The 24,038-nt window shown below is 38.3% G+C and overlaps 1 protein-coding gene across 2 annotated transcripts; it reads right to left on the bottom strand.

Moving 5' to 3' along the window:
• Positions 1-1,538: 1,538 nt before the first annotated feature.
• On the bottom strand, positions 1,539-18,318 carry LOC105945665 (CD5 antigen-like). Of its 2 annotated transcripts, XM_012954282.2 has the most exons (6): positions 17,956-18,316; positions 15,767-15,793; positions 12,960-13,274; positions 11,896-12,213; positions 3,227-3,279; positions 1,539-1,727 (listed from the first exon to the last, which is right to left on the bottom strand). In XM_012954282.2, exons 1-6 carry the CDS (start codon positions 18,005-18,007, stop codon positions 1,641-1,643), a joined length of 852 nt encoding a protein of 283 aa, XP_012809736.1. In that variant the 5' UTR covers positions 18,008-18,316; the 3' UTR covers positions 1,539-1,640. The 2 variants fall into 2 exon arrangements, with proteins under 2 accessions (XP_012809736.1, XP_012809737.1); XM_012954283.2 differs by lacking the exon at positions 15,767-15,793 and having other exon boundaries at positions 17,956-18,318.
• Positions 18,319-24,038: the final 5,720 nt, after the last annotated feature.

Here is a 24,038-nt window from a genome sequence, read left to right as displayed (position 1 = left end):
CGTATGAAAAAGTTGAGCGGACGCCCGAAAAAAACGGCGAAAATACGCTCGGAGCGTTCGTGCTTTTGTAAATGTGCCCCTTATAGTTTGCCATCACATGTTTATATAAAAATGTTACTGGCTTAGCCTCCATGTAGTTACATGAATGTTCTACTGAAAGTCAGCTTGGAGGATTTGTCAGAGATATTATAGACCTGTACTTACTCTAAGGGGAAAATATATCGGTATGCACAAAAATGCGAAATCTGGCACAAAATGTAAGTCACCCACTGAGTTCCCCTAGGCATGCATTATATTGGGCAACCTATTTAGAAAAAAACATGTAGAAAGTGTACTGCATCACTTATACAAGTTTCTTATAGAGTTTTACACACTTCTCTAGTTCCTTGGCAAGTTTTCCAACCATGGCTATGCCCACTTTGCACAGCTTTATGGCTTCATGGGTTTTATTTGACAAATAGCGTAAAAAAGCTGCATAGCAAATTACATTTGCTGCTATTTACACCACTTTATAAAGAGGCCTCTAGCTATTTCTGCTGTTCTGTAAAAAATGAATTGTTTATTGAAAGGATACCTTAATTTACAAACGTGATTAGAAATGCTGTATTTTATATACTGAACTGTAGTGGGCTAGGTTTAGCAGTCTAATAGTAATGGACCAAAATGTTTTAATGACTTTTAGGGCATTTTGACTTTTGCTTTTTATTAAGCTAAAAATAATAGAAGTTGAAATGCCCCATGTACTCCATGTACCTTCACTGCTTCCCATAAACACATGGCGGTGGTGATAAATGCTGTGAGATTTGCAGGGTGGAGATCCCCTGGTCATTGCTATGTCTGCTGTAGGCAGCATATCTCCCATAGATTAGTAATGGAAAGCAGACAGGGGCATTTTGACTGCTTCTCTTTTTGGTCTGATAGCAGCAGTCACCAGTGCTTTAGCTTTACAAGGTGCAAAGCTAAAGCAGAGGATGCTTTTTCTGTGAATTATATGGCCACACCCTATAAAACAAATTAAGTGGTAAGCACAATTATTTCTTTTGCAATCGGATAATATAGGCACAGACTCCAGCTCTGTCACATGATTCCCCTGTAGTGTTCAATAGAGAAGATATAAGAAGATTGAAAGCAAGTTGCATATAACATAGTAACACAGCAATTTAGGATGAAAAAGGACACAGGTTCATTAAAGGGGTGGTTCACCTTTTAATATGTTATAGAAGCCCCATTCCTAGCAACTGGTCTTCATTTTTTCATTTTTTTCTTTAATTTTTTTGAATTATTTGATTTCCTCTTTCCAGCTTTCAAAATGGGGGTCACTGACCCCGGCAGCCAAAAACTATTGCTCTGTGAGGCTACAATTTTATTGTTATTGTTACAATTTCTAACTTATCCATCTATTCAGACTCCCCCTGGGGAGTTGCTGAATATAATAATTAAAAAACCACAAATAAAAAAAAATGCAAATTGTTTCGGAACAACCTCTTTTAGTTTAACCTTCCTAAATGCTAGGCAAAAAACGGAAGCAGAGCAAGGAGTGAAGAGGAAGGTAAACTGTGTTTTTTTAATAAACTTCTTGTATATTGTGACTCATGAATTAATGATGTACCTATGTTAATGATTAACAGTGATCCAAAACCTCATACTCTTCTATTCTCATTGCCGCTTGTTGATCTTTTCTTGATTTTCCTGGTTCCGGAACTATGAAAGGGGGTTAATCCTCTAAACTGTAAAAACAAACAAATAAATAAAAGTAACATTATGTCATTGGTAAGAACTCTTCTTCCTGCACATTGGACATTGGCAGAATTGCCCTTATGACAGACTTACTGCACTCTGACAAGTGGCAACTAAGAGATTTGCAGGGACAGGCTATGCCAGACTTGTCAGCGGTGGAAGTACAAGTTCTGCAGCAGAGCAATACTAAAGGATACCTATATCTAATATCTGCACCCCTAAATATACCCATACTGACATGTTACTAACATTGTGATCCCTCACATACTAAAATGTTCTAAAGGGGTGCCCTTACCCCTTACCTATATTCAATTAGAAGCATTAACTAGCCAGCAGATGGATGTAAGTGGTTAACTATGCTCTCGGTATATATGCCGCCCTTAGAACAGTACAGAGAGCGAGGTGGGTGAATTATTTTAGTTGTTTCAATACTGCCCATCAAGCACATTAGTAATGGCGGTAAATAGAAGCTCCTCATATCCATGTTACCAAGAGCTGCTAAAAATTCACGGTTATGGTGCTATATAGTCTACAGGTTTCAGCATTTTAATGTTTCTTGTGATGCAGGGGATGCACATTTTATTAGATATATTTTGTAACTGTAGCAAACCCCTCAAAAAAATATTAATACCAGTAACTTAGTTGTCACTGGCAGTGCTTAGTGACCATACACTGGCACACATACTAGGATTGCTGACTTGAAGAATGAAGTATGGCATAAGGGCTATGGTACATGGGACATTTTAGGGCTCATTTATGACAAGTGCAGTTGCAAATTTTTCCATAGTCACTGGAAATGATTCAAACTGTGCAATTGCATCCATACAAGCACATTAAAGGAACAGTAACACCAAAAAAATGAAAGTGTATAAAAGTAATTAAAATAAAATGTACTGTTGCCCTGCACTGGTACAACTGGCGTGTTTGCTACAGAAACCCTACTATAGTTTATAGGAATAAGCTGCTGTGTAGCCATGGGGGCAGCCATTCAGGCTGGAAAGAAGGTGAAAAGGCACAGGTTACATAGCAGATAACAGATAAACATTGTAGAATATAATGGGGCTTTATCTATTATCTGCTAGGTAATCTGTGTCTTTTTTCCTTTGAATAGCTGCCCCAATGGCTACACAGCAGCTTTGTTTATATAAACTACAGTAGTCTTTCTGAGGCAAACACACAGTTGTACCAGCGCAGGGCAACAGTACATTATATTGTAATTACTTTTATACACTTTCATTTTTTGGTGTTACTGTTCCTTTAATAGCATTAATAGCCCCCTGGTGCACACAAAGATGCTGGAATTCTGGAAAAAAAGGCTGCATTAAGGAAAAGAACATGGCAAAATTGCACTTTGCTCTCTGCACTTGCGGATGTAAAGTAGCCCTTTTCTGTCATAAGAGCATATGGCGCCTACAGATACAGCACATAAAGAAGTACAATTACAAATTATTCTTATTCATTTAATTGCAAACTAATAAACTGAGCTTACCGAACTGCTCAAGGCTGCGTATTGTAAATTCATTAAATTCTGAGCTGCAGTACCTGCAAAGAGATTACCCAAGTCATTATATCTTATATCATTCTATCTTACATTAGTCTAATAAACCTGCACAGTAAGTAAGGCACATACACATGCTATTTGAACACTTGCAACTTTGCTTTATACCTGTGGGAAAATGACCTTTCGTTAAACAAAATATCTTATTTATTACTACAGGTATGGGACCTATTAACCTGAATGCTCGGGACCTGGGGTTTTCCAGATAAGAGGTCTTTCCATAATTTGGATTCCCATACATACCCATAAGTCTGCAAAAAAGAATTTAAATAATAAATAAACCCAATAGGATTGTTTTGCCTCCATTAAGGATTAATTATATCTTAGTTGGGATCAAGTACAAGGTACTGTTTTATTATTACAGGGAAAAGGGAAATTATTTTTGAGAATTTGAATTATTTGGATTCTATGGGAGATGGCCTTCTTGTAATTCGCAGCATTGTGGATAACTGGTTTCCGGATAACAGATCCCATACCTGTTCTATAGTTCTGTACATGCAAAAAGCTGTGTTTTGTGTGACTTAAAAGTTTGACAGGCAGGGTTGGACTGTTCTGCAAGAGTACTAGATCATCCAGTGGGCCCTTGTCATGGAAATTCCAATTAGCTTATTCTTAATTAATACATTAACCTCTATATGTAATAAAAGACACTTTGTTTGCCCAGGTGCAGTAACCCATAGCAACCAAATTAGATATTTGCTTTTAAAAAGGTGACCAGTAATTACTACCTGCTGGTTGGTATGGTGATAAGAAGTTTAGCAATTTTTGCTCCTTATATTACATAAAACCCTTAGTCTATATAAACTGTATACTATTTGGCATGGCCTCTGTCTAATTTGTGTGTAAATATCAGGAAGCCCTTGGAAGCCCAGCCTAACACTGTTTCCAGGCAAATAAACTAAAGGGGTGTGAAAAAAAACACAACATAACAGACCAACGTAAAGCTAAATGGGGCAACTGCTTTCAGAAACCCTTTAGGTTGCTGCCCAAAAGCAGTAATAGTGAGTCTTTGGTATTTTATTCACACAAAAGCACATACAGGTGGATGTGATGGGAACACATTATAGAAAGAAATAAAAGTAACGCCTGTTTTATATACAGTATTATTATCTGGAGACACTGACACTAGTATCAGTAACACAGGAAATAACAGTTGGAGACACAGAGAACTCTCTGATCCATCCATTATTAAGATAATGACTAATGCAGGGACCAAGCTCATGGTTCTGGAATTCATATGCATACCCGTGCATTTTAACCTTGACTCATGTCTCCAATGTGCTCCTCCTTAAGTCTTCCACATGCTAGTCAGAACATCAGAACACTTGTACTGTATCTGGCATGAACGGTAGGGATATCATCATCTATGACTGATGGATCACAGTTGGCGTACGAAGGATCCAGAATAGGATGGTGAACAAATGAAAGGAACATGAGCACACAATGCTCACAATGCACACAGTCACTCATATACCAAACCTTCATTCACTAACAAAGCATTCTACTGTTTAACATTGTCAGATATGTCGACCTGCTAGTTAGCACACACATTTGCTTCTTGCTCGCAGCTGAACTTCCATCTGCTCCTTTTAGGAAAATTAGGATGACTTCATAAGGACTTAAGGCAAATGATATAATGCCTAAATCATATGTAATCCTATCTTGGCACCCAAGCTAGTGAACAGAAAAACATGGGTCATACTGGACTTTCTCCCCCAGATCGGCCTTCACTAAGTGGAAAAGGAGGGTGAGGGTGTTGATGAACTACACCTCTCTTGCTGTCAGACAACTGCTCTTTCTAGTTTTTCCAGACTATCTTACATTTCTAGAATGACTATAATAAAAGTTCCTCCTGTAACTGACTTTAACTCATTCACAGTTCCCAACCTTCACTAGAAGGATTGTCCCTTTAGGATGAAGGCCACAAAGGAAGTGGTGCTTTCAAGCACTATATTAAATGTGTCAGGAAGTGGTCACAAGCCTGTTCATATTTCCACAATTATTAGTCAGTTATAGTACAGATATGGGACCTGTCATCCAGAATGCTTGGGACCTGGCTTTTCCAGAAAAGGGATCTTTCTGTAATTTGGATCTACATACCTTAAGCTTACTAAAAAATGATTGTAAAATTAAATGAACCCACTAGAATTGTTTTGCCTTCAATAAGGATTCATTATATCCTACTTTGGATCAAGTACAAAGTACTTTTTTATTATTACAAAGAAAATAGAAACCACTTTTAAAAATTTGAATTATTTGATTCTTATAGAGTCTGTGGGAGATGGCCTTTCCATAATTCAGAGCTTTCTGTATAACAGGTTTCTGGATAACAGACCCTATACCTGTATAGTATTAAAGTATCACAATTAACACTTTCCAGGTTGTGACCACTGTATTCATTTCAATGCATACAGATAGATCACAAGAGTAACCATGGGGGCCTGCTGGTTCGATTTCTGATCAGCTGCAACGCAAAAATAATAAATCCGTTCCAGAGTCTAATTAATATAAATGAATGTTTCAACATTTTCTTTTATGTCATAGGAAAAAACTAGACCCCAAAAAGCATCACGTGTAGGTTTATGCCACATTATCCCGCGCAGCTGGACGTGTCTATAAAGTGCGTTTATTGTGGCGCCTTTATCTGAACGCTGGAGGAACAGCTGTGCTTAATCTGCGCTCATTGTGTTTGCTTTACTGCAGCCCATGACAAACTTTCAGAAAGAAGCACCTGCCATGAAATGGCTTAGCAGCGCTGTGCGTTTAGGGATGCCTGTGTTTTGATAAGGATCAAACCCAAATCATAACCTTGTTTGTGTTACAATTTCATAATATAACACAGAAATTCCATTTGCCCATCTGGAATGAGCTAAAATACACTGGCACATAAGTATTTTCTTACTTCAGAAGGAAAAGACTGAGACTTGTGCCAATCAGAAGATGCCAAGGGCATGCATAGAATAAGGCTACTGGCTTTATTTCTTTTGTGGGTATACGATAGACTGGCACCAATACCTGGTTCTTCAAAGATTGGTTCTTTGTGATACATTATGTACAGTATTAAAGGACAAGGAAACCCCTGGGGGGGGGGCAATATGTTAGGCACCCTCTGGTGAATTGAACTGGTACCTTATTATTATTATTATTTATATAGCGCCATCAATTTACGCAGTGCTTTACAGAATAGAAGGGTACAAAAGACAGAACAGTTAACATGTACATATAAACAATTCACAAAAATGGTTTGCAGTTACTTCAGGATGAGGATTGGAGACACTAGGGGGAGGGCCCTGCTCGCAAGAGCTTACATTCTAAAAGGGAGGGCTGAGACATAAGGTCAGGGTAATTAGCATGGCGTTAGAGTTCATGGTGTGTAAAGAGACAGTAAGGGGCCGATTCATTAAAACACGAGTTCGAATTCCGAATGGGAAAAATTCGGATTGGATACGATAATTTCTGAAGATCGCAAATATCATGAAAATGTCTCGATAATATCGTATTGGCGATCCGAAAGTCACAAAATTTCATACCGAACGATTGTAAACAGCGGCAGAACCTTTCCCAATTTTTCTTGCAAGTGTAAGAAAAAGTCGTGCAAGCATACGAAAAAGTCACACAGGCGTACGAAAAAGCTGCGCAAGCACGAAAAAAATCTGTGAAATACACTCCGAGACTTCGAATGGACGCTCCGAGCGTTCGTGTCTTAATAAATCTCCCCCTAAGTGTGAAGTGAGAGGTTATGTTCATTCAAAGCTTAACTATTAGATCACCGGATGAGTAAAAGCTGGGTTTCTAGGAGTAGTGATAATGCTTTCCTTTTTATCTGTACTTAGCCAGAGAGATGACTCTACTTCTGCATCCCATAAGTCAGTGGTCCCCAACCTTTTTTGTGCCAAGGACCGGTGGCAAGCAGGTAAAATTTTCCACAGACTGGGGGGTGGGCGGGCGGGGTACACGCACGCTTTTATACGCACATATTCAGAGCGGCCAGGAACAGAGGCGGCCCACTACAAAGCAGCCCGCGGACCGGCGGTTGGGGACCCCTGCCATAAGTCATGCAGGATATGTCCTTAAGCGTTTCAAGGAAGTATGTTTCCCCATGAACAGAAAGACTTATGTAATGATTAACCAGCTGAGAACCTACACCAGCAGATTTAGAATATTTAAAGTCTTATACCATTTGGCAGAATGGCAGGAGGTTTTATCTAGCACTTGGCCTGCAAAAGGAGGACACCACTGTGATGAATGACTCCTACTTTAAATTTAATTAGTTTCAACTCATATGATACACTCTAAGAATTCTCTCTGAAACCAGCAGCTTTGCAACAGGTGCATGATGGGATATCCTTCAACATGCATAGTAGCTAAAATTATAGCTCTTTTTCACAAAAGATCCCCAAACCAGGCAAGAAACATTACTCAATCAGGGCAATGGCTCAAGGGAAGATTAGTCGTACATGATTAATCTTGGCTATGGCGGGCAACTAATCTCACTGAAATGCACTTTCACCGGCAGTAAAGTGGAACGGCATAAGCGTCGCTTCATATTATAAGTCACGCTAAGTGTCTCCTCCTGCAGCAACTTTGTGTAACTTCAGAGAACAAAGCAAATGCCTTTCCAACGGCGATTTATTTTGTTGCTGGTGGAAAGCCATTTCGGGGAGATTAGTTGCCCACCATAGCCGAGACTAATCGCGGGCAAATAATCGCCCTGTGGGTCATGAGCCTAAGAGTAAGTTTGCATTTTATTGCTTTACTTCTACAAATGTTACAAAAGTCCCCCAACACTAGAGTTTATTGCTGTTTAATCTATGGCAATTTCTAGAGTTTATTACTGGTAAATCTATGGTCCAATTCTAGAGTTTATTACTCATTTATCTATAGCCCTTATAGATGTCCAGCCCTGTATACAGGTGAAGTGTGTTATTAAAGTATAAGATGATTTATTGTTTGAGTGAGGCAATTCTGCCAAAAGCTACTGCTTTTCACAGGTCATTATCTAAAAATACTCTTTGTATTAGAACAACATGTACAGGAGTCAAATCCTTCTCACCACCAGAAAAAAAAAGTTCTCTGCATATAATATGAGTCACTCATGCAAATCTGAACAGGTCGTAAAGATGTTTTATATCAAAGTCATATCACCTTTAAGGCACTATTCAGTTCATCTTCGGAAAAACTCAAAATAGTCATCTATAAATCTCACACTCAACTTGGATTTCAAATGTCAGGTAAACTGCCATGATATATGGAGCCAGGGATTAAGAGTATTAAAAAGGATGCTTTCTCTTTTTTTATGATCCGCAACAGAGGTTCCTAAAAGTAGAGGTGAGTGATTATTTACTGCTCTAGACTCCTCTGAAGCTAGCAGATAGCAGTATTACAGCTGCACCAGTGTTTCCATGACTTCAACCTTGTTATGAGCTAAGGTGAAAGTTTTGGTAAGTACTACCTTATTTGTGTTACCATTCCTGGGGGTTCTGGAATCTGGCATGATCACATGCCCTGTGTGATAAGGTTGATTCATGTCTCTACCAAGTCCTAAGACTGATCTTCTCCATCCACCAGCCTTGAGGTCATCTGTGCCCTATCTGTTCTATTATGGCTACCTGGCTTGAAGAGATATGGTATTTAAGAAACCAAAGAAGATGCGCTAGGCAGCTCAAGAAGCCTAGAGATGAGGAAATGGAATGTTCATTATGCAACTGGATTATTATTCCAAAAATGGCGACTGGTACACAGAATCCATGTTTTCTATATGATATGCTGAGAGCATTTATACATCAACCATGAAATGTTTCTATTTAAATAAAATAACATAGGACCTCACAATTTATAATTCAACCTACTTCTCTCCAGTTGCCATTAAACTTCTTGTTCTAGCATTCATTGATGCCCAATGGATGGAGTCAGTTTAATGCTTAATGCTGCAAGTTGTAAAGCCCAGATAGAAAGTGTTACTGCAGACTTTTTACCTTGTTATACACACTGTCAAACATTAGCCACCCCCCACCACCAAAAAAAAAAAAAAATATATGTGGAACATGATCCTTTTAGCCATTTTTCACTACATAACATTGCTGAAGTCATGTAGGTAACCAATAGGGTTAATTTCCCCTGCTGCTCAGGAAGTACCTGCCATGTAACCCATGTCCTGTGTAGGGTTGTCACCTTTTTAAATTTGTGATACAAGCCTTTAGGTCAGGGGCAGACCAATATGTCATATGGGGGGTGGGGGGGTGGGACTATGACAGTGGGCAGGCAAATGGGTGGGCTGGGATACAACACCTCTTGGAGGGCCCAGCTATGAAAGGGAGTCACAGTGTAATGGTGGCTCTACCATCCAGCAGCTGGGGTAAGAAGGGATTCCATGTGACCCCCACCCCTTCTATTAGGTTACAGACATTCACAGGAGATACTGACAAGTCTAAAGGTTAATCTTCCAAACCAGCATCACCAAGTCCCTACTGGGAAGTATCAAGTGCCACCTTGCTTCAACTTGCTTTGTGCTGTTGTTCAAAAATTCAAGCTTTGTAGCCTCTATTATAATTATAATGCAAAAGCTATTTAAATACTATAGTTATAGGTGTAATGTAGTGATCTGTATTAACTTTGCTCCGGTTTTTGTAGCCCACTGCAGCCAATCAATGCAATGTTACTATTAATGATGGTGTTAAGCTGGCCATACATGGGTGGATAAACACTACACCCCCTCAGAAGCTTCTGTCCAATTGATATCTGGCCAAAAATCAACTAGGTATGGATTGAGCAGGTTTAAAAAAAAACAAACATCAGTTGAGAATGCACATTCAGATTCTCCTTATTTGGTTGACTGTGTTACATGGCCAGCTTTATAATAACAAATTGTAAGAAATAAGAAAATAAGAAATTGTATTGATTGCTACAGCAATAAACATAAAAAAACATGACATGGCTATGGCATATGTGTTTTGACTGCCATGGTGGGCTGGAGAATCACAGTAGTCAAAGCATACATTATGTTTCTACTTCCCATAGAATAACATGGGAAACACTTTAGGCACCGGGATGCTGTTGATCCTAGGCAGGCTCTGCTCTGAAATGCTTCGGTGTTATACAGGTGTCTGCTATAGGGAAAGTATTTCTATGGGAAGTGTTGACATGATAAAGGGCATTTTGACCACTGTGGTTCTTCCCGACAACAGCACAGTAAGCAAAACCTCATATGTGCCACACAGGTTACCCACAGTAGGTAGAATGTGAGAGATTACATGAGACTGTAATGCCTACATTTATTGTGTGACTGTATGTAGAGCTCACTTTGCAACACTGAAATACCATGGTTTGCACATATCCCATACAAGTCTGCGTGCATTGACATTATGGTATGGATAGTGCAATAGGATTTTGCTTTTTAAGGCTAATACTGACATCTAGTGGGAAATGTAACTCCATTCACTTATGTACAGGAGCACTTACTTTCTGCTTCAAACAGATTTTGAAAATTACCATCATCCATCAATATATAATATGTCCAAGTTTCCTTTGCATGTTTTAAGCCCAGTATTAATTCCCTTGTATGTTCTATGACTGCATTATAACAAGTTCACAATGGCCATTGGTACAACAAGTACAGCTTCACTCCCAGGGACCCACTGAGTCCTAATTATATAAATATATATTCACTCTGTGCCATCTAAGGAGATTAGAGCCATTACAATCTCCCTTTGTACAGTATAAACTCTATAAAATACAGAAACTGCATATTTTAATAAGCCTTTGAATAGGAACTGAATGGAAAAATGTTACAGGTATGGAACCTGTTATCCAGGATGCTTGGGGCCTGGGGTTTTCTGGATAAAGGATCTTAACGTAATTTGGATCTCCATACCTCCAAGTCTCCTAAAAATCATGTAATCATTAATTAAACCCAATTGAGTTGTTTTGCCACCAATAAAGATTAATTATATCTTGGAATAATTAGGATCAAGTTCAAGGTACTGTTCTATTATTACAGTGAAAAAGGAAATAATTTTTAAAACTGTGAATTATTTAATTAAAATAGAGATAGCCTTCCCATAAGTCTTCCTGCGTAATGGGTTTCCAGATAACGGATCCCATACCTGTACACTATTTTGAACAGGGTGGAACTGACCCTATAATATTATGGTAGATAACATGAAATTCATATTGTATAAAATACGACTATGGGGGGGCATTTATTAACATTCTGGTTTTTGTGGGTTTTATAATTTTTCATAAACCACTTATGAACTCATTTCCACCTTCAAAAGTTTCAAACTGAAAAAAGTGGCAGAAAAAACATAAAAACGTGGCTTTTTCATTGTGTCCCACAAAGCTGCAACGTTTTCGTATTGTTGTACAAAAGCCAGTGTAAAAGGGACATTTGCCATTGACTTCTACATGATCTTGACAGGTATTTGCTTTCGTGTTTTGCCACATAATAAATCATGACAAAATCACATTTTTCAGCAAAAAAATGGGTTGTGGCTTCAAAAAACCCAAACTGAAAAAATCGAGCCCCATAGGTTCTGTTGCCTTATGTCACCACTGCTGTTTAAATACAAATATAAATCAACATGTAATATACAGACACACACCTGTGCAGTAGACACTAACATCCTCCTTGTGTGTGCAGTCATGGTATGACCATGTGCGGTGTTTACATTCCTCCAAAGAACTCTCATATCCATTGCACTGAACATCATCCAACCAAATGCGCCCAGATGCCTGGCCAAAACGTGGTCCTCTTTCCCTGTTGAGTTGAGGGTCTCCACATCTTAGCTGGTTACAGACAACTTGTGAATCTAGGGTATCCCAGTCATCATCACACACGCTCCCCCATTCTCCATCATAGAAAACCTCTAGTCTTCCAGCACATCTGTTGGAGCCATTTACCAACTGTATTTTAAAAGGTTCTATAAATGAATAGAGGGTATAAATTAGATGAAATATAGCTTTTCAAGGCATGGTGTAAACATACAAGTGGCATGGAATGATTTTTATTTCTTTTATAGGGGGTCTTTTTACAGTTGTGCTGAGGTTTAGAAGTTGAGAACTCACATAAAAAGTATTTTGTTATGTGTCCGTCTGGAAAACATGATAAAGTCTTTGCTCAGAGATACAGGGAGTGGAGCTGGGAGTTTTTTTCCTTGTTTAGTTTCCATTTAGAATGTTATACCAGATGTCCTGGCACTATATAATATGAGTGACAATGCTCCTCTATTAATGTGGATCTCTAGACATTAGAGTTAGACATCCAGCAACAGTTATTGAGTCGGTAGATCACATTTGCCATTAAAGTGCCCTTAAATCATCCCCATATCTTTGGCTGTGGTGCCAGAAAACCCATTAACCCTTGTTTTATTATTCCCAATGCATTATATATATATATATACTCCACATACATTAAAGGGGACCTGTCACCATAAGAAATAACTCCAAAATAAAATTGGACACTGTTATTAAGGGAAGCTTTGTATCGCCCCAAAATCTTGTGTATGAGCCAGAATGGGGGGCCTGATGAATGGGTTAAACAATTAGATGGCGAGGAGGGAGGGGGAAAGTGAGTGCTGAATGGAAAGTGAAAGTAATTGTCTGCTCCACTTCTATGCCTAAGGCATAGGGGCCTTCTTAAAAATATCATGTGTCATTGGCACTGTACCTCTGCACATTACGCTAACATCCTCTCTGTGCTCACAATCATGCACTCCTGGAGCACTGAATCTGCATTCGGATAAAGAATATTCCTTCCCTGTGCAATGCACCTCATCTAACCAGATCGGCCCGGAACCTTCTCCAAAAGGCTGACATTCATAGGAGAATTTGGGGGGTCCACATTGAAGCTGTTTACACACCACCTTGGCATCTTTTTTATCCCACTGGTCATTGCACACAGTCCCCCATGTTCCATTGTGGTTCACTTCCAGCCTTCCTTTGCAACTGCTGTTTCCATCCACCAGCCTAATGTTTAGTGAATCTAAAATAAAAGTAGTAGAAATTCATTTTATCCTATACCAGGGTGTATTGTACAGGTATGAGACCTGTTATCCGGATTGCTTGGGGCCTGGGGTTTTCCATAATTTGGATTTCCATACCTTAAGGCTACTAAAAATAATTTTCACATTAAATAAACTCAATAGGATTGTTTTGCCTCCAATAAGAATTAATTATATCTTAGCTGGGATCAAAAATAAAATATTTCAGAAAAAATCTGAATTATTTGATTAAAATGGAGTCTAAGGGAAATGGTGTTCCTGTAATTAGGAGTTTTCTGGATAATGGGTTTCTGGATAAAACAAATAAATAAAAGCAACATCATTAATAGATGACTAAACTTTGCATTCTATGTTAATTTACAGCAGTCCAGCTTGTACGAGAGACAAACACAGTTGTGTATCACCTCCACTAATACAAGGAAGTCCTTATTACATAATTTTTCAGAATCTTGGTTTCAGAAATTAACCCTTTGTCAGCCGTTTTTGTCCATTTATTGTCTATAACATAAAACAAGTTAGATGTATCAGTTATGGAGCCATTGGCACAAATGACAGCGCTGGTCCTGTTGCAGTTACCACTTGGCTCTGCTAATGTTTAATTAATTAATTGTGGACCTGATTTGCTGCAGGTTTGTTCCTACATATAGGAATTACAGGATTGCATAGAAACACGTAGGAAATACATGTTAAAATTGCCTCTCATGGTTTTTAAATGGGGTAGATTCACTACAGCTCAAAATGGGGAATGCTTATAGATTCCCAGCAGTTATACATTTTTTTCCATTTTTAACACATGACTATCAGAATATTGTTTAAAGGGGTGGTTCAATTTTAAGTTAACTTTTAGTTATATAATGTCCTATTCCTACCAACTTTGCATTTGACTTGGCAGACAAAAACTTTTGCTCTGTGAGGCTACAATTATATTGTTATAGTTACATTTTATTTCTTATCTTCCTACTTAGTCCTTTGCCTATTCATATTCCAGTCTCTTATTCAAATCACAGCCTGCTTGCTAGGGTAAATAATACCCTAGCAACCAGATAGCTGCTAAAATACCAAACTGGTAATGCTAAACAACTGAAAACCCACAAAAAATAAAAAATGAAGATCAATTGCAGATTGTCACAGAATTTCAATTTAATACTAAAAGTTGAAGTAAAGGTGAACCACCCATTTAACAAGACATTGATCAAAGCAGATCAATGTGTCAGTTCATCAGAATGGAAGTGACTACTTTGTTGAATTGCAGCACTAAACTCTTTAACTGTCTACTGATTCAGAAAGTGCCTGGAAAGGAACGGAGGGGACATTTACTAGGATTCCGGGTGCAGGTTCTAGAGCACTAAGGGGGATAAATGCACAGCTCTTGCATCTGCGTCTGGCTGCATGTTATACCTAGTGGCAGATTAAAATCCAGTGCTAAGTAAAGAGCACAATTCCAGTGAGCGTAAGGCCACCTTGTCCTAAGTGCCCGGCTTTGCCTATGCTCGGCCGAGCCCCTTATGTCTTCAGTGCCACCAAAGAATGCATAAAACATGCAGTTTAAACCCATTAATGGCACTTTGGAACCTTCCCTGCACTTGGTAAATAAGTCAGTGTTGCATTTCATTTAATTCAATACTGTTATATCGGTACTTTCCTAATTGGCAAAAATTATTTGTAAATATGAACCAATATGAAGTGTTAATTGTTTGTAAAAAAGCAACAACAGTTTTTAAAAAGGCAGTTTGTATAGGTACGGGACCTGTTATCCAGAATACCTGGGGTTTTCCAAATAAGGGGTCTTTCTGTTATTTGGATCTCCGTACTTTAAGTCTACTAAAAAATTATTTAAACATTAAATAAATCCAGGGGGATTGTTTTTCCTCCAATAAGGATTAATTATATCTTAGCTGGGGTCAAGTACAAGTTACTGATTACAGAGAATATATGTTTTGAAATTATGAATTTCTTTGTTTAAAATGAAGTCTATGGGAGATGACCTTTCTATAATTCAGAGCTTTCTAGATAACAGGTTTCTGGATAACTGATCCCATACCTGTATGTGGAAAAGTAAGCGCCATGCTGTAAAGGCAAAATTAATAATGGCAGGTAAGTGACTGGACTTCATTTACAGACAAGCTGGGTGCCTGCTCCTGGGCAAATGTAGTGCCTATTATTACATATGGGGGGGTAAGTCTACTGAAAAATCATTTAAACAATAATTAAACCCAAAAGGATTGTTTTGCCTCCAGTAAGGATTAATTATATCTTAGTTGGGATCAAGTAGAAGGTACTGTTTTATTATTACAGGAAAAAGGAAATATTTAAAAATGACTTGCTTATAATGGAGTCTATGGGAGACAGCCTTCCCGTAATTCGGAACTTTCTGGGTAACTCTTTCAAGATAACGGACCCCGTACCTGTATAAGATCAGGCTATTGAGCTGATAAAATCTGATTTGACATTGTGTGACAGACAGAGCACAAACCTGAAATCACAAGTCCAAAAAGAGATCCTACAAATGGAAAGAGAAACGCATTGTTAAATGTTTGATGCCACCAATGTTGCAGCCAAGAAGGTCCACACACAATCCAGTATTTGTATTTGTAGAATAGAAACATATTTGTGCAAAATACAGTTACAAATCATGACTTTCTGATTATTAGTAAATATAGCAGGATCTCTAGTTCAGGTAACACTCACATGAATAGGGATACAAGCAGGACATTTGGTAATAATAACAATATACATCTTTATAGTTTAAAAGATCACTGGGTTCATTTGCTCTGTTTTATATAAAGCTCCCTAGCTGTTGCTCTTTACTTTATATTGCTACAGTGATAGAAGGAAGATAATGTTTGCTATGGGTGGTTGTAGCCTGGGTGCCCAAAAATGTCTATGCAGCCCTTTAGAAGATTTGGAAAGCTGAAGTGCAGGAAAAATGAACTGGCAACCAGCAGAGATGCGCCAGGAGATAAGTTGATGAAGGAGTAGATAAGTATAAAATGCCTCACTGGTCAAAGGTGGCCATATACGGTGTGATCCACTTGTTTGGCGAGGTTGCCATACATGGGCAGATAAGCTGCCACATCTGTCTGGGGAAAAATTCTGCACTGTGTACTGTGTACTGATACTCCAAGTGCTCTGCGCAATGTGACTGAAATCTAACAAAAAAATCTGGGGGACACCCTGGGTGTGTGTGTGCAGAGAGAGAGCTAGTTCTTTCATAAACACACTAAGGGGATCATCCCATACAAAAATGTCTGTAAAGTACACCCTATACCGCTGTTCCTCCCTGTGCCTTACACAGTGTAGACTTTTTTTTAATTATTTGGTGAATACACAAATCTAAACTGGTGCAAAATTAAGAGACTTTCATATATGGTGGATGGCATTGTGGAATAATGCGTGTTGGGTGTTGGTGACCTACAGGTAGCAACACACAAAGTGATACATTTTGAGTGGGCAACAGAATAATTGGAAGTGCAACACAATAATGCCTGAGAACTGTGAATGACTAAAAGGTGTTACTGGGATCTGTGAACAGTGAAAAGGTATGGCTAAACTTTAATAACCAGTGCTACAACAATGGATGATGTGGGGAGTAATTAATGAGATTAACGCCTTACCCAGGCTAGCTTGTGTTTGCCACACCTCAGTTGCAGCAGCTTGAAATATTGAGTCACAAGTCCAAATTGTCATTTTAAAGTCAATAACTTTAAAATGAAGAGGTACACGGAGTCCCCAGTATTTGTAACAATACTATTTCAAAGGGACATTATACTGGGCAATACTATGGCTTTTCTTACTGAGTAAAGTTAGCATCTAGTAAATGCTTTGTTGGAAGGTTTATGGTAGCTAAACTAATTGTTTAATTAAGAGTGAGCCAAAGGGTAGCTGTGGGGTTATTGCATAACAGTACAGGTATGGGATCCATTAATCCGGAAACCCATTATCCAGAAAGTTCCAAACTATAGCAGGGCAATCTTCCATAGGATGAAGACACACTGAGCTACTAGTAGCAGCTACTTGTCACGGCTACTAAACTCCAGACAATACCCTTCCATAGACTTTACTGAGAATTGCCTCTGCTAAAACACACATAGAGACAATTATCAATAAATGATCAGCATTGTCTATTTTAGTAGCCACGACAAGTAGTGTATTCACCCATAGATGTCATTTTAACCAAATAATTCACATTGCTAAAAATGATTTCCTTCTATGTAATAATAAAACAGTACCTTGTACTTGATCTCAGCTAAAATATAATTAATACTTATTTGACGCAAAACAATCCTATTGGGTTTATTTTGGGATTTTTTTAGTAGAAGGTACAAAGCTCTAAATAACATGTTACACCTGTATCTTCTTAAATACAAAAAATGGATCCTCCTATTTGCATTAGACAACAATCCCAAAACAATTGCCCATACATTTTCAGAGTAGTCTGCACTACAATATTTTACTGAATATTTATGGTATATAAATACAAGTGAACCCCACTTTTCTTTTTAACTGCCTCAGCAATAAACTGAAATAAACAATAAATAAGGATTTATTTTCTGTTTAAATCAGCAATAAGTAGACATAGGGCTTTAAAGCCCCAACATGTTTGTACAAATGAATAACAGTTACCTCCACCAGCTAATTTTGCAAGACAGAGATTGTACTTACCAAGAATGATACAGTTAATACTTCTCATATTTGGGAAATAAGAGATTAACATGTTGAAACTGTTGATTTGAATGACTGCATCCTTTATAGGGTTCTGATGTGAATCACTGTCAGCAGATTTAGTGCTAAAGTCATGAGAAGACACAAGTAGCGCTAAATACTACTGGCACCGGCACTGGGATTTATATTGGTCAAGTGCCAGGAAATTGCAAAGAAACTGACTAGTAAAATGTATCACTATAACACTTTCAGTCCTAGCGAAAGAAAAGCAAATCATAATGATAAATAAAATAAATAATGATAAATAAAATCCTTGAATCAAGCAAAGTAAGTACAGAGGTTTGCAGACTTGTGATATGCTCAGTATATCCATACCATATCCGGTACCATACCGTATGTTCCTTATTTATATTGGTAATTGCTATGGGAATTTGTCTTGGCACGATTCGGCTAGACAGCGACAAAGCCCCCTACAGCAGACTGCAAGAATGGGTGGCAACAATCACTGCCCCACCTTCCCCATCCATGGTATAGAAATGGGAGGTAATTCAAAAATAATCACTCTTAAGAACAAAGCAACTGCAATTACACATGTGATTCCCATGGGGTAGGGATGGTTAAAGGAGATGTAATGATTTGGATAGCGGGTATTTGGGGTGACATAACAAAATTTTCCCCAGTGCCGGTGGAGGATATGAGCACGTAAGAGGTACATGAGGTGAGGCAAATGTGGAGGAATAAGGTGCAAAACATGAAGATGCAGAAGATGTAGTGATACTGAAGTGGATGAGAAGATGGATGATATATGTGATAGAAGAGTTGTAATGGGAGTTGATGGGCATACAGAGGAGAACATTAAATGGAATTCTGAATATGATAAAATAAGACCAAAATATAAGCATAGGTTAAGGCTGCCATTTTATAAACCTATACATTAGGACTATAGGTTCTAAAGCAGGGATTCCCAACCTTTTTACTAGTGAGTCACACTCCGGTGTAAAAAGTGTTGGGGAGCCACACAAGTATGAATAAGTTCTTTGGGGATGCCAAATAAGGGCTGTGATTGGCTGTTCAGTCTATGTAGACTGTTTGCCTGCAGGGGGCTCTTATTCGCGTAAAACTGCACTTCCAAAACTTGTCTCCAAGCCAGAAATTCAAAACTGGGCCCCTACTTTGAGGCCACTGGGAGCAACATCAAAGGGGTGGTGAGCAACATGTTGTTCCTGAGCCACTGGTTGGGGATCACTGATCTAAAGCATAGGTCCAGGATAAGGCAAAACTGGAGCACTAGGGAAAAGGAAAGGCTAATAAAGAGTTAATCTCAAGCTGCAGGCATACCTTCAGTTCTCTCAATAGGGCCCTTAAGTCTCCCCATATTTCGCCTGTTCAGTTGATCAGAAGCCTCATAGGAAAAAAAATGCTGAGCTCTGTAGAGAAAATTCCCATAATGCCTCGCTCCTGCACGAGGCTTCTTGCTGATTGGCTGAGATCACACATTCCTAAGGGGGGAGGAGGGAGTTCTTAGCATTCTTGAGGGAGGAGGAGCAGGAGAAGGTAGAGAGGAGAGATCTGTGCAGGCTCTGGCACAGGAATTAGAGATAAGGAAGGAGAAATCCTGTGTTTCTTTTGACAGAGAACTCAGTGCAGCGTTTCTGTGAGTGCTTATGGCTGTATTTACAGACCTTTCTGATAAAGCTTACTTGGTTTTATGTTTTTACCTTTCCTTCTCCTTTAATACTTTGGAACTATTTCCAGTTCATTATAGGTTAACAAAAGTACAGTGAAAATATATATACATATATATGTCTTAAGTGATATGCGGTTTTTACATTTATTTCCTCTTAAAATGTATAATCCCCAATTTTATTGGCTAATGGCCTCATTCCAATGGTGTCATTATGTAGGATTACATTACAGTTAATAAAAGGTTAAGGTCTTAAAAAAATAAATAATTTAAGTATTTGTATAAATAAAGGTAAAGATAAGTTTGATACAAGTATAGGACCCGTTAACCAGAATGCTCGGGACCAAGGGTTTTCCAGATAAGGGGTCTTTCTGTAATTTAGATCTTCATACCTTAAGTCTACTAAAAAAATCAATAAAACATTATTTAAACCCAATAGGGCTGTTCTGCCCCCAATAAGGGGTAATTATATCTTAGTTGGGATCAAGTACAAGGTACTGTTTTATTACTACAGAGAATAAGGAAATCAGTTTTAAAAATCTGAATTATTTGATTAAAATGGAGCCTATAGGAGACAGGCTTTCCATAATTCGGAGCTTTCTGGATAACAGGTTTCCAGTTAACGGACCCCATACCTGTATTTTGAAGCAATTTTTATGTTTATTTACAAAGTCATAATTTATAGTAAGTTAATAGTGGAATAAGTAAAGTGCTTTAAGATAATTTTTATTTAAGAATGAAGAAATTCTCAAGAAAAAAAGCGCTACATCAACATTTATATTGAAAAAAAGCAAATAGGAAGGAAATTGTTTGAGATCGAGAAATGAAACTTGAGGCATTTATGACAATATCCATATTTCCTCCTAGAACTGCACATATAATTTCCTTTCCATTGCTTTATTCTTCTGCACCTACGTCCTCTCTCACAGTACATTGAGTATATTGTAAAAATATACTTAAAAAAAAATATTTTAACCCCCACCAGTCAGATCAGTGAGTGCAAAATTAGAAAACTCTGCTTGCAACTGCATAATCTATTTAGTAAATGCTTCTACAATTCCAGTTCTGCAGGGCCAAGCCTTCTCAGCCTCTGGAACATTCAAGGGGCCATTTACGTATCCACCTAGGCAGAATTGTAGGGGCACAAGTGCATAGTCCTTAAGGCTAATTTGGGCAACACTTCTGCCCAGAGTGATGCCCGCATTGTGCTGTTTGCAGGAAATAAAAAGTCACAAGGTGCAGAGCTTTGCCTCAGAGGGTGGGGGCAATATGGGGACCATTGTCACTGCTTGTAATTCCCTTTCCCCCCTAAAAGTGGGAAGACTTTAGTGGTACATTTAGCTCAACATGGGGCAAAAACATGGGACAAACTTTTTGCATTTTAGTGAGTGACTTTCCCGTGATACTGAGCTGTAGCATTAAAGCAGAACTAAACAGGAGATTTGGATCAGATTTTGTGGGTCAGAATTTATCCATGTAGTTCTACTTTTAGCCATTCATATCATCAGGTACGCAGTACAATAAGGCCATCAGTGACCATTGCCCAATAACATGGGACAAACTTGTTGCATTGGAGTGAGTGACTTTCCTGTGATACTGAGCTGTAGCATTAAACTCAGAACTTCATTTTGCCCCATAATGTGAGCATTTTAATACAATGTACCTGTAGGTTTATAAGCAGAAAAATCACACCTCTTTCAAGAATTAGTCCTGGTAAGAAATGTTTTTTTATATATTGGGCAATAAAGTCAGAAAGACTTATCACATGTTTTCTTCATGAAAAGCTCCACCAAAGGCTATGGGGAAATCTGCAACGAAAAGGGAGGTGTTTTTCTCTGTATACTGAATCTGGCTCATTATAGGGGGTATGTCAGTATGTTGGGCTTTATTTAAAACACAGTATAAAGCAAAATGTTGGACATAGGAATAGGCTGAAGCCATATAGGCTGAACATTTCACAGATTCTAAGGCAACTGGCAAGTTAATTGTAGCTACAGACCAAGTCTATGGGGCTGATTAATCAAAATTCAAGTTTGCATTTTTTTCATGATTTGAGAAGAAAACACAGCAAAAAACTGTGAACACAAATATACTCAAGAATATTCTTAAGAATCACAAATAGTCTATTTATGAAAGAAAAAAATCTTCGAAAAGTCGCCAGATAAAACTCGGCAAGTATAAGCTGGCAAGGGTAAATAGCAGTCAGTGAGAATTGTCTCTAACAACTTTATTTATTTACTTGTTTTCCCAGTTATTAAAACATTTCAGTTTATTAAGTTTATCAGCCAGTGTGCAACTTTTGTTCTTAGACAAAATGCAAAATATTCTCTCACGTTTGTTTCTTAAATTAGCTAACATTTGAGAAGAAAAGTCGCACAAGTTTTGTCCTGGGTATTTATTTCATGTCTGCATCTTTTTTTAAAAAAACTCGAATTTGGATAAATCTGCCCCTTAATAATGAGGGGTTTAAGTTAGCCACATACTGACGGGGGAAACAGTACTAAAAGCAAATTTGTTTATTTGCGGATTGACAGTTTGATGCAGCAGATTGTTGGGTGCCCAAGCAGAAGAAAATGCTGTATATAGAGCCAGAAATACAGGCAGGCAAGAGAGGCGTGTGTCTCAGGCAAAAATGAGGGGGGAACAACTGAAGGGGAGCAATGGACAGGAGGGAGCAAGTGGAGAGGAACAAGGGGAATGAGTGGAGTGGGAGGTAGACAATGGTATTCAGTCTGAGAGGGGGTCTAGTTAGGGTGTTTGGCTTTAGCGTCCTTATTTGCTGAAAAGATGCTGCTCTGCTAAGTCATGTTACATGTGACCAGCTGGTTGTTGATTCAGTGGATATCTTGGTCCTACAGCGAGTGAGTTATTAACAGCAGAACAAGAAATCCATCCATAGTACTATTAGAGCAAACCTACTATTAGAGCTGCCTGCACTCAAGCTCCACATTTATATCACTATCAAAAGGGTGTGGCTGCTGTATGTGCCACCTCATTCCAAGTATTGTTTTGTCTATATACCATTTTCATAACTATTCCTTGCTCTAGTCTTACACTTGTGGTGACAAAAAACAGAACAGGGGCCTATGTGTCACAATATCAAGCAAAAGAAAGGGAAATTGCTGGCATAACTTATTTTAAAACCCTTAATCCTCCCAGTCTGGGGATGGCTTGTCATTTATGCAGGAAAGGTGCCCATTTACCAAGACAACTGTGACAAAATCACAAAGGTATTTTATGGCCCCACCCAGTCCATGGGATCCAAGTAGGTTATATAAGGAATACCTACACCATTAGATGACTTAGCCACAGTGTTGGACTGAGGCACCTGGGGCCCACCAGGGTACCTGACCTCAAGGCCCCCCTATACCCAGCATGCAACATGAATTGATGGTGGGTGGTGCCGTACAGCTGTCCATTTTTTATTTGCCTGGTATTAATTGGGATATTGTCTGCCAGTATGAGTAAAGCTGTACTAATGAGTTAGGAAGAGCCAGGAATGGGCAGTAGGGGAACATTGTGCTGCCCTTACACTTCCTGCAAGCCCCAGGTTTGAGAGGTCTTCACCTTAAAAGGCTGGTTTTAGTATTTGGTAAGCAGTTAAATTATCAAGCTTTTTGCTCAGCACCTCTCCAGTTTGGAATTTCAGTAGCTATCTGGTTGCTAGGGTTTAATTTATACCCGAATAACAAGATAAGTAATAGAGAGTAACAATAGAAGTAAAATTGTGGCTTCACAGAGCAATAGTTTTTTGGTTGCCAGGGTCAGTGACCCCCATAGTCAAGCTAGAAAGAAGGTGGCAAAATAAAAAATGAAGACCTATTGTAAAGTTTCCAAGAATAAGTACAGTCTCCTGCATCTTTGTAAAGCTGCTATTACCATTAATGACAGGATGCCCTTATATTAGCACAACCACTTTTGGGAGAACCTTCAGTTTTAGTCTGTTGAACTCCTGGTAGCACTGTATCTTTAACATGATGTATAAGGTGATTTTTAATCCTTAAAAATATATCAGTCACTTATTTTTTTTATTCTGGTTTGTCATTTTGGCCAATCAGCTTTGAGAAGATTGAGCCAGTCGTTGACAAATCAAATGATTGTTGCTGAAGCACAGAGCATGATGCTGTTCATGTATGTTTTTAGTTGGGTTTATAGAAGAAAATCTGCAGGAGAAGGTCAGAAAGCAGAAACAAACCTTCAGTCTCAGTGTTTATTGGTTTATTAAAAGTACAGTATATATTCATTATAGTCATAAGTAAATACAGCATATGTTATTGAATTTAGCTAATTTAAAAAAGATCAGTAAATATTTAAATGTGTTTTCATTGAATGAAATAAAATAATGAATATTGAAGCTTTTGAATACTAGCGAATATAATCAGCTGAACCTGTTTTAACT

This window comes from Xenopus tropicalis, chromosome 7 (assembly GCF_000004195.4).
Source record: "Xenopus tropicalis strain Nigerian chromosome 7, UCB_Xtro_10.0, whole genome shotgun sequence".
Taxonomy (NCBI): Eukaryota; Metazoa; Chordata; class Amphibia; order Anura; family Pipidae; genus Xenopus; species Xenopus tropicalis.
The sequence above is the reverse complement of the archived record's forward strand: the minus strand, read 5'-3'. Positions and strand labels throughout refer to the sequence as shown.

Coding starts and splice junctions, on each gene's coding strand:
- LOC105945665 (XM_012954282.2), bottom strand. CDS start 18,007: ATGTTAATCTCTTATTTCCCAAATATGAGAAGTATTAACTGTATCATT. Junction 3,280..11,895: donor TGTTAGTGTCTACTGCACAG/GTGTGTGTCTGT, acceptor ATCTCTTTGCAG/GTACTGCAGCTCAGAATTTA. Junction 1,728..3,226: donor ACGCAGCCTTGAGCAGTTCG/GTAAGCTCAGTT, acceptor TTGTTTTTACAG/TTTAGAGGATTAACCCCCTT.